General features: G+C 47.3%; 1 protein-coding gene across 2 annotated transcripts in view; it reads left to right on the top strand.

The window, feature by feature from the left end:
- The window catches only part of GNAS (GNAS complex locus), a 142,294-nt gene that overhangs the window by 99,183 nt on the left and 31,080 nt on the right, over positions 1 to 12,031 (top strand). For both annotated transcript variants that reach the window (XM_063459636.1, XM_063459637.1), the window contains exon 2: positions 3,511 to 3,583. In XM_063459636.1, coding sequence (XP_063315706.1) covers positions 3,511 to 3,583 — 73 coding nt within the window. The remainder of the gene's footprint in view (positions 1 to 3,510; positions 3,584 to 12,031) is intronic.

Here is a 12,031-nt window from a genome sequence, read left to right as displayed (position 1 = left end):
CTTCCCCTTACTTTTGAGGCGGAAAAAAGTGTGTATTTTCGAGCAAAAAATACGGTATGCCTTTTATTCCTTATATTCTCCCCCCACCCCCCTTGTAGCCAGCCAACATTCTCTTTTATTCTGGCCATTTCCTTGATTTTTATGTAGGAAGCTCTCCTCTTTAACCAGAACCATTCAGAGTACAGTGATCACTGTAGGAAGTCACATCAGAATATTCTACTGATCAGTGCTATCGGCAGCAAACACTTTGTGCTACTGAGCATAGACCCTGGCAATGTGGCTTGCTTCCTTCTAACCTGTATCCACATCTTGCATGGGTTAGGTTTCCATTCCATATACAGTATGTAGTACTCTAGAGCTTTCCGGAATAGGGCCTCAAAAGAACATGTTTTGCGCCACAGACCATCATTGGCCCATGACAGATGACGTGCTAGAACAGTCATGATAGAATTGTACTTGACTAACCACTTCTCGTGAAGGGATAACTTGTTTAACTGCATTTCAAAGTGTGTGTGTGTGTGTGTCACCATGATAGTGACACTGTTGCTTGGAGGTGAGTAAGATGTGTCTGATGCTATCTTTCATGGGTGCCATAATCTCCTCTTCAGCTCTTGGTGCTTTTATCTGGACTAAAATGGTAGCCTAATCTTGTTCATAATGACCACCTAGTCTTGCTGACACAAATTATTTCAATTAAAAAGATTCCAGCCCACCTGAAAGCTGGGGAAAACTCACACAGTAGAGACGAACGCAACAAAGAGACAAAACTAACCGCAACACAGAAGGGTATAACAAGACCCAACCACAGACGGCACTTACACACAGGAACACGAAAAGCGGATCACTCATCCCGATAGAACACCACTATGTGACATATGTTAACTGAGTTTCTTACGTTTATTCTTTGTATGATTTTATTATATATAACACATGATACAAAAAAACAGACGGTTACCAAGACACCATCGGGCTTCTGCGCAAGCCAAACAATGCATATTTGTCGCTATGTAACTGTCATCCCCAAAATAAAGAATTGAAGAAGGAAAAAAAAAAAAGATTCCAGCCATGGACATTGTTGAAATTTCATAAAATTAAAAGGAGAAATAAAAAGGCAAATGTAGAAAAATTCTTACTCTGGTATACTCACAGCATGGATCTTTATTTCTTCCCCATAGTGTTGAATTCTTGGTGCAAGTTTAGTGTGTGTGGTGTGTCCTTGCGATATGTGTGCACGCTGGCTGCATGGGGTTGTGAACACACTGTCCTATATACAAAACCACTGCATACTGACATGCATACATACTACACATTCTCTGACACGGCTCAGATTGCCAGCAGCCTGTCCCACTCTCATTCAGCCCTCTACAGAGTGTTGGCTGTTATGTCATGCTGAATTCCATTGGTCCTGATCTTCATGAGGAGCAGTTGGCTGCCCCTGGTGGGCACCAATTCAGGGCTAAAATAATTTTATTTAAAAACTACTGCCTGGCTCCTGGAACTGCATCGTGCAATAAAAAATTCCCCATCCCTGGTTTTGTCAAGTCAAGAAAAAAAATATACTCTCTCCTCTGACTTCTATCTTGTGACTGGTTGTAATTTCAATAACGTTCCAGCTGTGTTGGATGGCTTTTTTTTTTGTTTTGTTTTTTTGTGGGGGGGGTTTAATGTTTTCTCCCTCACCGTGCTAGTCTCTACGCTATTGTCCCACCTCCTTGAGATTATCAAGACTGAAAGGAAAGCATTGATAAGCTAGTGCGGAAAAGCGCTGCGCCAATCACATGGTCTGACCTTTTTTCCCTGCCCCAAATGCAACATTTCTATCACAATGATGTAGTTATTGAGCATGTTTTCTGCAGTGCTACATGTTAAGGTGGAACAATCTACTCTACAATGTTTAATTGTTTTTAATTTTTTTTTTTGTGACTATTGTAAAAGTAAAAGTTCAGATTTGTATGGGTTGTGGCAGGGTTGGGGATATTTGCTTAGTACAACATGGGAAGAGTCAATCTGTCCTAATAAGGCTGCTTACCCATTCCCTGCTAATATTGGACTGAGATGCAGATTCTAATGGGAACAAGGATGGTCCATGGCTCAGTCCAGTTCCAGTTCTTTGCCCTGTCTGGGGGAAAAATGCCTGCAGATCTTAAAGGGGCACTGTAGCTGCTTCATCTTGGTGACGTGTCCGTAGTCCCCTGGCTCCATCCTTCCATTCCGTATTAAACATATAATGCAGCAGCCTGACCTCTCCACGATTTGGGCTACTGAGGAAGAATTTGCCTAGGCAGCTGTAATTGGGCAAAAGTGGTCAGCTGATGCACTCTGCCTATAACTGCAGGGGGCGGGGGGGGGGGGGGGGGGGTTAGTTAGCAGTGGTTGTTGCACCTTACCCTATTGACCTGGAAAACTGTCTTATTGCCAGGTAGGACTATTGGTGATTATAGAAATTAACAATGGTGTTATACATTAAGTGTTAACTTTCTCAGCAGTTTTTATAGTGCTTCTTTAAACTTGTATAGCCCATTGTTTGTGCTAAAATATTCTGTGCTGTGCCTCTGTTTTGGCTGTTCTTAATGCTTTTCAGTGTATATAATTTTTACACCTCTTGCCATGGGGGGGGTGGGGAGGGGGGGGGGGTAAATATTGTGAAGGTGAATATTGGTTCCCAGGTCACACTCTCTCACTTTCACTCCCTCCACCTTGTCTACAACATGTGTAACACTTCTAGAAATCAGCTGCATTTTTTATTTTATTTTTCTTCTAAACTTTTATGGTCTCTAAGTCAAGCCAACATTAACAGATGTATATTACATTTTAAAGGGGTGTGTGTGTGTGTATGTTATAATTCCTTAGAAGTGAAAGATATTTGGCAGTTTTATCAAATCATCCTATCTGGGGAAACACAAGCTCTAACTGGGCATAGATAAGAAGCCTGGCCCACTACACTGTGGGTAGAAGGTCAGTCGCTGGCATCAAATTTCAAGTGTATGTCCACTGCCAACAGAAGAAAACATTACTGTCTACATATCAAGCTGGGGCGGTGATTTGAATTTTAGAAAAAATAGTGTTTATCAAATCACTCTGTGCTGGTATGTAGTCTTGGTGCCCTCTCCATTTTAATCAGGAATGCCTGCCTCTTTTTAAAGTAAAAATAAAATGTTGTTCTGCTTTCATGACACTGCCATCTGTGGGGGTTAATTTATATTTCAAACTGCTGCCTTCTGCAGTCACAGGTTTTCTGAAACTGCAATCCTGCACGCGCGCACACACTGTTTCACACTTTCAGGTCTATTTACAGGGGTGTGTTGTGGGGAGTAGTTTGTCTACATAACGGTACATTGGAAGGATGGGCACTCCTGACACCATTACTTCTAAAGTGGGCTGTAGCAGTGATGGTGCTTGCAGAGTTCACTTTTAAATGTGGTTGGTTTGGAGGGGAGGGGGGGTGTTGTGGTACTGTGGAAGAAACGTATTTACAAGTTGACAGTCTTACTGAATCCTTTGTCTCTGCAGGTGCCGGGGAGTCTGGGAAAAGCACAATTGTCAAACAGATGAGAATTCTCCATGTGAATGGATTTAATGCAGAGTAAGTACTTTATATTTTTGTCTTGCCTTCCATGAAACCCTGTATAATGTCTGCTGCATTCTAACATTCAGGTAGAGATCTGTCTAGTTTTTCTTTGAAAGAGGCCTGTCTGATAACATCCTGCACCTATAGGATTTTGTGTTCAGACCAAGCTAGGATGGTAAGATGCATGTAAAAGATCAGACTACATTGTAGTGTTTTGTCTGGGCGGTGGCATCATACATCTGTGTGTGTCTCCGTCCAACCACCACACACATTTTTCTGCCTTGTTTGGCAAAACTGGACATGACAGAAGTTGTATTCCTTATATACCCAACAGGTGAGTACAACAACATCTAATAGTTATTGTGGTTACACTGCAACTCTAAACAAATTACAGGGCTAGACAAGTCAAAGTCTTGAGATGGACTTTTTCTGAAAACCTCCAAAGGCAATCTCTTGTAATGGGTCTGCTAGAGAACTCATTTGTACTTTATGGTCACTGTGTTGCTCAAGCTTGCTCCCATCCTATTCTGCCAGATGACCACTGTTAAACATTACACCGTGAAATTTGACACACTTGGTGTGATGGATGTGCTCCTGCCTTCCCTCAAACATTGACTGATCCGGTAATTGGCACCGCCCCACTGATTCCTGCTGAGTCCCAGAATGTGGGACTGGTTCCTACATTGAAAGATACAGAGTTAAAGTATTTTTACTTCTAATGTTCTGTTCTTGTTGCACAGATTAATACCAGTAAATTTGCCAAGATAATTTGCTGGTATGTCGATGCCGTCTGCTTCCTCCCACACACACTGTGTTTCTCTGGTTTCTAGTTTGTAGATTAAGGAACAAGTCATTGAGCACTCCCTTTGTTAATGAGCAATGTATGTAAATTCAGGTCCTTCTATGGCCTCTACTACCTTGGGCACTTACATAAGACTCACTTTATGGAAGGCAGAAACATAACAATGTGGTCAGGCCTGTCCTGCTATGGCTCTGGGTTTGATAATTGTGTTGTGCCTTGAGGCCTTTAGTGCTAATGCTTTCTTACTGCATTTATTCTCACCATATTTGCTGGTCTTTCCATGCCACCGGGGTGAATGGTTTTGTTTTTTCTCTATCTGAGAAATTACCCTTTATACACTAAGGCAAAGATTGCATGTTGGGTTGAATGAAACCTGCACAACAAACACATCAGACCTATTGAATATAGAACATCATCCCTCTCTCTCTCTCAGAAAATGTATCTATTTCTAGGCTTTCGCCTGATTGTACCATTACAGGCACCCTTCACTAAACTGCTAGCCAGGAAGTCTGTCTAAATTCTAGAGTTAAAAAAATAATAAAAAAAACAAAAATTATTAAATGGTAGTCAACATTGGATGTAACTGGTATGACGAATTCTTCTGGTTTTTTTTTAAGAATATCCAGAAGGCGAAATCTGTGAGATTTCAATAAATGTAGGCCGAAACCTGTTCCTTTTTTGTAATTTTGTATTTCAATTCATAGACTACTTTATTTTTTTTACACACACCTGAAACATATGCAGTTTGTTCTCCCTCCCCATTAGGAAATCTCGGTAACTCAAAACACCGTTGATGTAATAGATTCATGTACAAAGTGTGAACTAAAGTGCAGACTGGCTAGGTAGCCAGAAACTGAAGGTCATGGGGTTGGGGAGCTGGTGTGGGCTGTAGGAGATGTGGGAGCTGCAATGAATATGCTGCTCAGGTGTGTTTATAGGAGGTACACAATGTATTGTATGGTGACTTTGTATAAAGCAGTGCAGGGCTCGACAAATCCCAGGCCACCGTGGCTACTTGGAGTTTTGTCCTGGAGCCTGTGACTTGTTAGCCCGATTGCATGGTAACTGTCTGTCTCGGGTGTGGGTTGTGTTTTGTGTTTTTTGTTTTTTTGGGGGGGGGGGGTTTCTCCCACACAGTGCATTTATGGCTGAGAACCAATTTTGATTATCTTTGCCAAACCAATGTAGGCTAGAGCGTGGAGAAGCTGAATGTAGGTACTGTGCAGCACTGACCCAGGACGCACCTCTGCAGGTGTTACTAGGAAGGCATATAAAGACTGCATTTTCTCTGAAGTTAATTTACATTGACATGCATGTAGGGACAAGATAGACACCAGAACCGCTACACTATGCTGTAGTGATTCTGTTAACTTTTTTAAGAATTGTATTTTTGTTGTTGGGGAATTAAACTAAAGATGGGGGAGAAATTTGAAAGCAAATTTGATAAGCCTTGAAGTAGTGAATCTGTGTGTTTAATCTTGATTGTTTTCATTTAATCTTATAATACAAAAGACGTACAAGCCTTTTAACATGAATAGAAAATTATTTACTTCCCAAAGTAAAGCGTTCAGAATAACTTCAACACAGAAATCAAGGGGTCCTATATTAAACCATAAAACCTGTAACCCCAGTCACTGGATCTGTGTGTTGCGAGTGGATGGTAGCTATATGGAAAATAGTAGATATTGTTGCTGGCATTAGGCATGTTGGTTTGTGTCCAACAGTAGAACCATTTTTAGTGTGTGGGCACCTAAACATGTTCTAAGATTCTGTGACCTGAAATATGGATTGAAGTCTGTCCATTAGACATTTGATGGAAAGCTATCTGTAGCCCTGTGTAAGTACCTTAACCATTCACAAAGGTTATTTCACTTCTTGGTTTCCAGGTTTTAATTTTATAACCGTAGATGTTTTGCTTCTGGATCCACTGTGTGAACAGTTAATGTGGCTCTGGGCATTGTTCTATGAAGCACTGACAAGTCTTGCTTGTGCATATCACAAAGTAAGCTTTCAGCATCTGAGGCTTTATAAGCCAGCCAGGTAAATGGGATCAGAAGTTCTGCCTTTTGTAGTTGACAATTGTGGCTGGTAGTTGTCTTGAGTAGGGATGCACCAAACTTTCAGACGGAAATGGCCTATCCCATTTTGTCCCAAAACTACTCAAATCCGCTGAAAATCTGGCATAGTGACTTGTCAGGTCCTCAGTCCATGACAGCGGACCTATATTGTGAGGGGGCCCGGCAGCTTGCCCTGTGTGCCGCCAGGTGCAAGTGAGAGCCAGTACAGTCTGCAATTCCGCTGGGTGTGAGCTGCAGACTGTGCTGTAACATTTAAACCACCGCACGCCTAAAACCCTATCAGTTCCTCACCCAGTCGCTGCGCTATTGTGTACCCAGAAGTGACGTGTGAGCAGTAGGAAAGCCTGTGACAAACATACAGTCATACATACAGGCTTTTTGCTGTAAACACTGTCTTCAGAAAAAATGCAGTGTTTACATTACAGCCTAGGGATCACTTCGCTGGACACAGATGGCTGTTGCAGATCCTTCCTGGGTCATGGCTGCCTAAAATGCATCCAAACATTCAGTATCTCCTCCCTCTGCATGCAGACACTGAACTTTCCTCCATAGAGCTGCATGCAATTCATCTCTATAAGGATATGCTGATTGGCCAGGGCTGTGTTTGAATTGTGCTGAATCTGCCTCTTTGTCAGTCTCAGGCAATCCTATGGGAAAGCGTTGTGATTGGATCAGGCTACCACTTCTGCTGATGGCAGTGGGCAGGTCAAAAGGAAATAGGACAACAAGCAAGAAGCTCCAGACTTGAATAAAAGTAATATTTATGGAGGCATGAGGGGACGAGGGTGGCTAGATCGTGGGTTTTAACCCTATAGGGTAGGGTCAGCAATACATGTTTGTTCCTGACCCTATAGCACTCCTTTACAAAATGCAGGACTGTCTAGCAAACTTGAAACTGTTGGCACCTGTTTGCCATTTCCTGGGGGTTTATTAATCCGTATTCCCTTTAAATCCTCCATCAGCTTAGGTGTTATTTCTCCCTCTAACAGGGTTATTCACTAAAGCTGTCAGTTTCATTTAGCACTCAAGCACCATAACTACAGCCTGTGTTTTGGTGCCAGGAGTGACCTGGCACTCTCCCAGGGTAAGTAGTCAAACCGTTTTACAACTTACCTGAGGTGTTGGTGCTGACACTCAAGCCCCTGGAAGGTCTATGCTAAGCCTGTCAGTTGTTTTATTGTGGTATTAATTTGCAACTATCCGATAAATAAAAATTAAGGATCACATAATGGGTTTACTCAGCATTTAATATAACCGTTCAAATGGGGTACAGAGACTTTATAATATTTACAGAGAATTCCGCATGTTTGTTCTAGATCAGTGGGGCGCTGCAACAGGCACACAGGGGAGCCGCAAGATTTTCCCAGTGCTATGAGGATAGCACCGGGAACTGTGCCGCCCGAGCCGGCTCTGCAGGACCGGAGGTAAGCTCAGAGATCTCGCTCTCTGGCACGGGAGGGAGAGAGGACCCAGGGTGCCCTAACCTGCAGCTCTGCCAAGTTCTTCTCTTGTGAGCTCGGAGCATTGCCACGGTTACCACAGCAATGCTACGAATCTTGTGAGAGTAAACTCTTAACAGCTCCTGAGGCAATATATACATGAATTTGCCCTCTGCCGCCCCCCCCCCCCCCTCCCCCCCACAAAGAGCTGTAGTGGTTATTGTGCCTGGATTGTTTCTTTAAATCTACCAGTGCCCCTCCCAAGATTAAGTTCTGGATCTGCGCTTGAACGGCAAGCCTATCTGCCGAACAGGGGCCCAGTGTATGCCACTGCGCTGTACATATATACAACCTCAGGGGCGGGCTGGGAAGGGGGGCAGGGAGGCAATTGCCCCCCAGGCCGCTCTAAACCCAGGGCCGTCCGCATCCAGCAAAAATTTGAAAAATCTGAATCCCCTGCCTCTGGCCGAGGACTCAAATTTTTCAACTTACCTCTCTCCCTGCAGTCAGTGGAGTCGGCTGGCCTCTCCTGATGATGTCAGGAGGAGGGGGCATGACTTTCACTGCTCTTCTCCCAGGACCGCTGGGGAGTCTGGGAGAAGAGCAAAGGAAGTCACGCCCCCTCCTCCTGACTTCATCAGGAGAAGCTGGCCGACTTCACTGGCTGCTGTATGCTGGTTGCTGCTCCTGCTCCTGGCCACCCCTCCCTGGCCTATGGTAAGACTCAGGGAGCGGGGAAATACACCTTAGTTTGGTTTTTTTATTCCCCTCCTCAGCCCCTGGCCCCCTCATCAGCCCTGTCCCCTCAGTCATTCCCTGTCATACTTCCTCAGCCCTGTCCCCTCAGTCATTCCCTGTCATACTTCCTCAGCCCTGTCCCCTCAGTCATTCCCTGTCATCCTTCCTCAGCCCCTGTCCCCTTAGTCAGCACCAGTCCTCCCTCCTCAGCCCCTTTCCCCTCCTCAGCCCCTTTCCCCTCCTCAGCCCCTTTCCCCTCCTCAGCCCTTGTCCCCTTGCTCAGCCTCTGTCCCATTACCTTTCTTCAGCCCTTGTCCCCTTGCTCAGCCTCTGTCCCATTACCTTTCTTCAGCCCTGTCCCCTTCCTCAGCCCCTGTGCCCTCCTCAGCTCCTGTCCCCTTAGTCAGCCCCTGCCCCCCCTCCTCAGCCCCTGTCCCCTTAGTCAGCACCAGTCCCCCCTCCTCAGCCCCTTTCCCCTCCTCAGCACCAGTCCCCCCTCCTCAGCCCCTTTCCCCTCCTCAGCACCAGTCCCCCCTCCTCAGCCCCTTTCCCCTCCTCAGCACCAGTCCCCCCTCCTCAGCCCCAGTCCCCCCTCCTCAGCCCCTTTCCCCTCCTCAGCCCCTTTCCCCTCCTCAGCCCCTTTCCCCTCCTCAGCCCCTTTCCCCTCCTCAGCCCCTTTCCCCTCCTCAGCCCCTTTCCCCTCCTCAGCCCCTTTCCCCTCCTCAGCCCCTTTCCCCTCCTCAGCCCCTTTCCCCTCCTCAGCCCCTTTCCCCTCCTCAGCCCCTTTCCCCTCCTCAGCCCCTTTCCCCTCCTCAGCCCCTTTCCCCTCCTCAGCCCCTTTCCCCTCCTCAGCCCCTTTCCCCTCCTCAGCCCCTTTCCCCTCCTCAGCCCCTTTCCCCTCCTCAGCCCCTTTCCCCTCCTCAGCCCCTTTCCCCTCCTCAGCCCCTTTCCCCTCCTCAGCCCCTTTCCCCTCCTCAGCCCCTTTCCCCTCCTCAGCCCCTTTCCCCTCCTCAGCCCCTTTCCCCTCCTCAGCCCCTTTCCCCTCCTCAGCCCCTTTCCCCTCCTCAGCCCCTTTCCCCTCCTCAGCCCCTTTCCCCTCCTCAGCCCCTTTCCCCTCCTCAGCCCCTTTCCCCTCCTCAGCCCCTTTCCCCTCCTCAGCCCCTTTCCCCTCCTCAGCCCCTTTCCCCTCCTCAGCCCCTTTCCCCTCCTCAGCCCCTTTCCCCTCCTCAGCCCCTTTCCCCTCCTCAGCCCCTTTCCCCTCCTCAGCCCCTTTCCCCTCCTCAGCCCCTTTCCCCTCCTCAGCCCCTTTCCCCTCCTCAGCCCCTTTCCCCTCCTCAGCCCCTTTCCCCTCCTCAGCCCCTTTCCCCTCCTCAGCCCCTTTCCCCTCCTCAGCCCCTTTCCCCTCCTCAGCCCCTTTCCCCTCCTCAGCCCCTTTCCCCTCCTCAGCCCCTTTCCCCTCCTCAGCCCCTTTCCCCTCCTCAGCCCCTTTCCCCTCCTCAGCCCCTTTCCCCTCCTCAGCCCCTTTCCCCTCCTCAGCCCCTTTCCCCTCCTCAGCCCCTTTCCCCTCCTCAGCCCCTTTCCCCTCCTCAGCCCCTTTCCCCTCCTCAGCCCCTTTCCTCCCCTCCTCAGCCCCTTTCCTCCCCTCCTCAGCCCCTTTCCTCCCCTCCTCAGCCCCTTTCCTCCCCTCCTCAGCCCCTTTCCTCCCCTCCTCAGCCCCTTTCCTCCCCTCCTCAGCCCCTTTCCTCCCCTCCTCAGCCCCTTTCCTCCCCTCCTCAGCCCCTTTCCTCCCCTCCTCAGCCCCTTTCCCCCCCTCCTCAGCCCCTGTCCCCCCCTCCTCAGCCCCTGTCCCCCCCTCCTCAGCCCCTGTCCCCCCCTCCTCAGCCCCTGTCCCCCCCTCCTCAGCCCCTGTCCCCCCCTCCTCAGCCCCTGTCCCCCCCTCCTCAGCCCCTGTCCCCCCCTCCTCAGCCCCTGTCCCCCCCTCCTCAGCCCCTGTCCCCCCTCGCTCAGCCCCTGTCCCCCCACTACAGCTCCTCTCCCCAAATTGTAGCCACCAACCTGCTTCAGCCTCTATCCCCCCCCCCCCCCCTACATTTCCTAAACCCCCAATTACAGCTTATACCCTCAACTCAGCCCCTGTCTACTAGTTTTAAGTGTAAAGTTTGGGTGTATGTGTGTGTATGAGTATGTCTGTGTGTGTGTGCGCGCCAGTATGTCTGTCTGTCTGAGTCAGTATGCCTGTAACAGTGTGTCTTTCTGTGTGTGGTCTGTGTGCCTGTCAGTGAGTGTGTGTTTTTTAGTGTGTGCCAAATCAGCAAGTGTGTGTGTGTGTGTGTGTGTGTGCCTGTCATTGAGTGTCTGTTTAGGTGACTCTTGTTTTTACTCTCCTCTTGGTGCAATGGGCCACTTGACTGGATTTGCCCCCCAGGCCTAAGGCTGCCAGCCCTCCCCTGTACAACCTAGAACATCTTGTGACTTGGGGTGCCATGGAAAAATACTAAGGGCGCCTTGAACCTAAAGTCAGGGAACCACTGTTCTAGCTGTTAATCCTTTTCATCTAAATTCTTTCACTTGAAATGTATGATAGTATGTGGCAGCTTTTTCTTCTAATTCCTGTTAATGAACAGGCCACCTAACAGCAGTACGTTATAGAGTTACACAATGACTCTAATATACTGGTCCGTTATTTGCATCTCTACAGCCATGTTTTTTTTCTTGCTGTATACTGAAGGAAAGGTGTTATCAATTTCTACCTTCTAATTAATAACGACACCCAAGTCAATGGATTAACACATGCATTGTATTTTAACATCCATTTTTACATTTGTAATTTCATTCTTCTGTAAGCTTTGTTAAAGGGACACTCCATTACCCAGATATAAAAAGTTCTGTTTATTTGATATGCCCACAATGAAAACCTGCATACACTTAATTATGTATTTCTCCATTGGCGTTATATCTAAAAATGGCTTGTAAAAGTTGCAAATCTCTTGTCTGCAACTTTTAATGTCCTCCCCTTCTTCCCCAGACTGTGGCTGTTCAATGAGCAGTCTTTGTGCTCTGTGCAATTGCTGCCTCTTGCTTTTAGCTCCACTAAGTTGAACAAACCAGGAAGTAACAGGACCTGTCTTCACACATGAAGCGCTTCAGAAAGCCATGTGTTTTAGGAATCCAGTGGGTCCCTTAAAGTACGTGATGCTTCTGACTCAGAATTTAAAGGACCACTCTAGGCACCCAGACCACTTCAGCTTAATGAAGTGGTCTGGGTGCCTGGTCCATCTAGGATTAACTTTTTTTTTTTTTTTTTTAAACATAGCAGAGAAACTGCTGTTTATAATGGGGTTATTCCAGCCTCCAAATCCTCTAGTGGCTGTCTCACTGACAGCCGCTAGAGGCGCTTGCGTGATTC

This window comes from Pelobates fuscus, chromosome 6 (assembly GCF_036172605.1).
Source record: "Pelobates fuscus isolate aPelFus1 chromosome 6, aPelFus1.pri, whole genome shotgun sequence".
Taxonomy (NCBI): Eukaryota; Metazoa; Chordata; class Amphibia; order Anura; family Pelobatidae; genus Pelobates; species Pelobates fuscus.
This window is presented reverse-complemented; position numbering and strand designations above follow the sequence as displayed.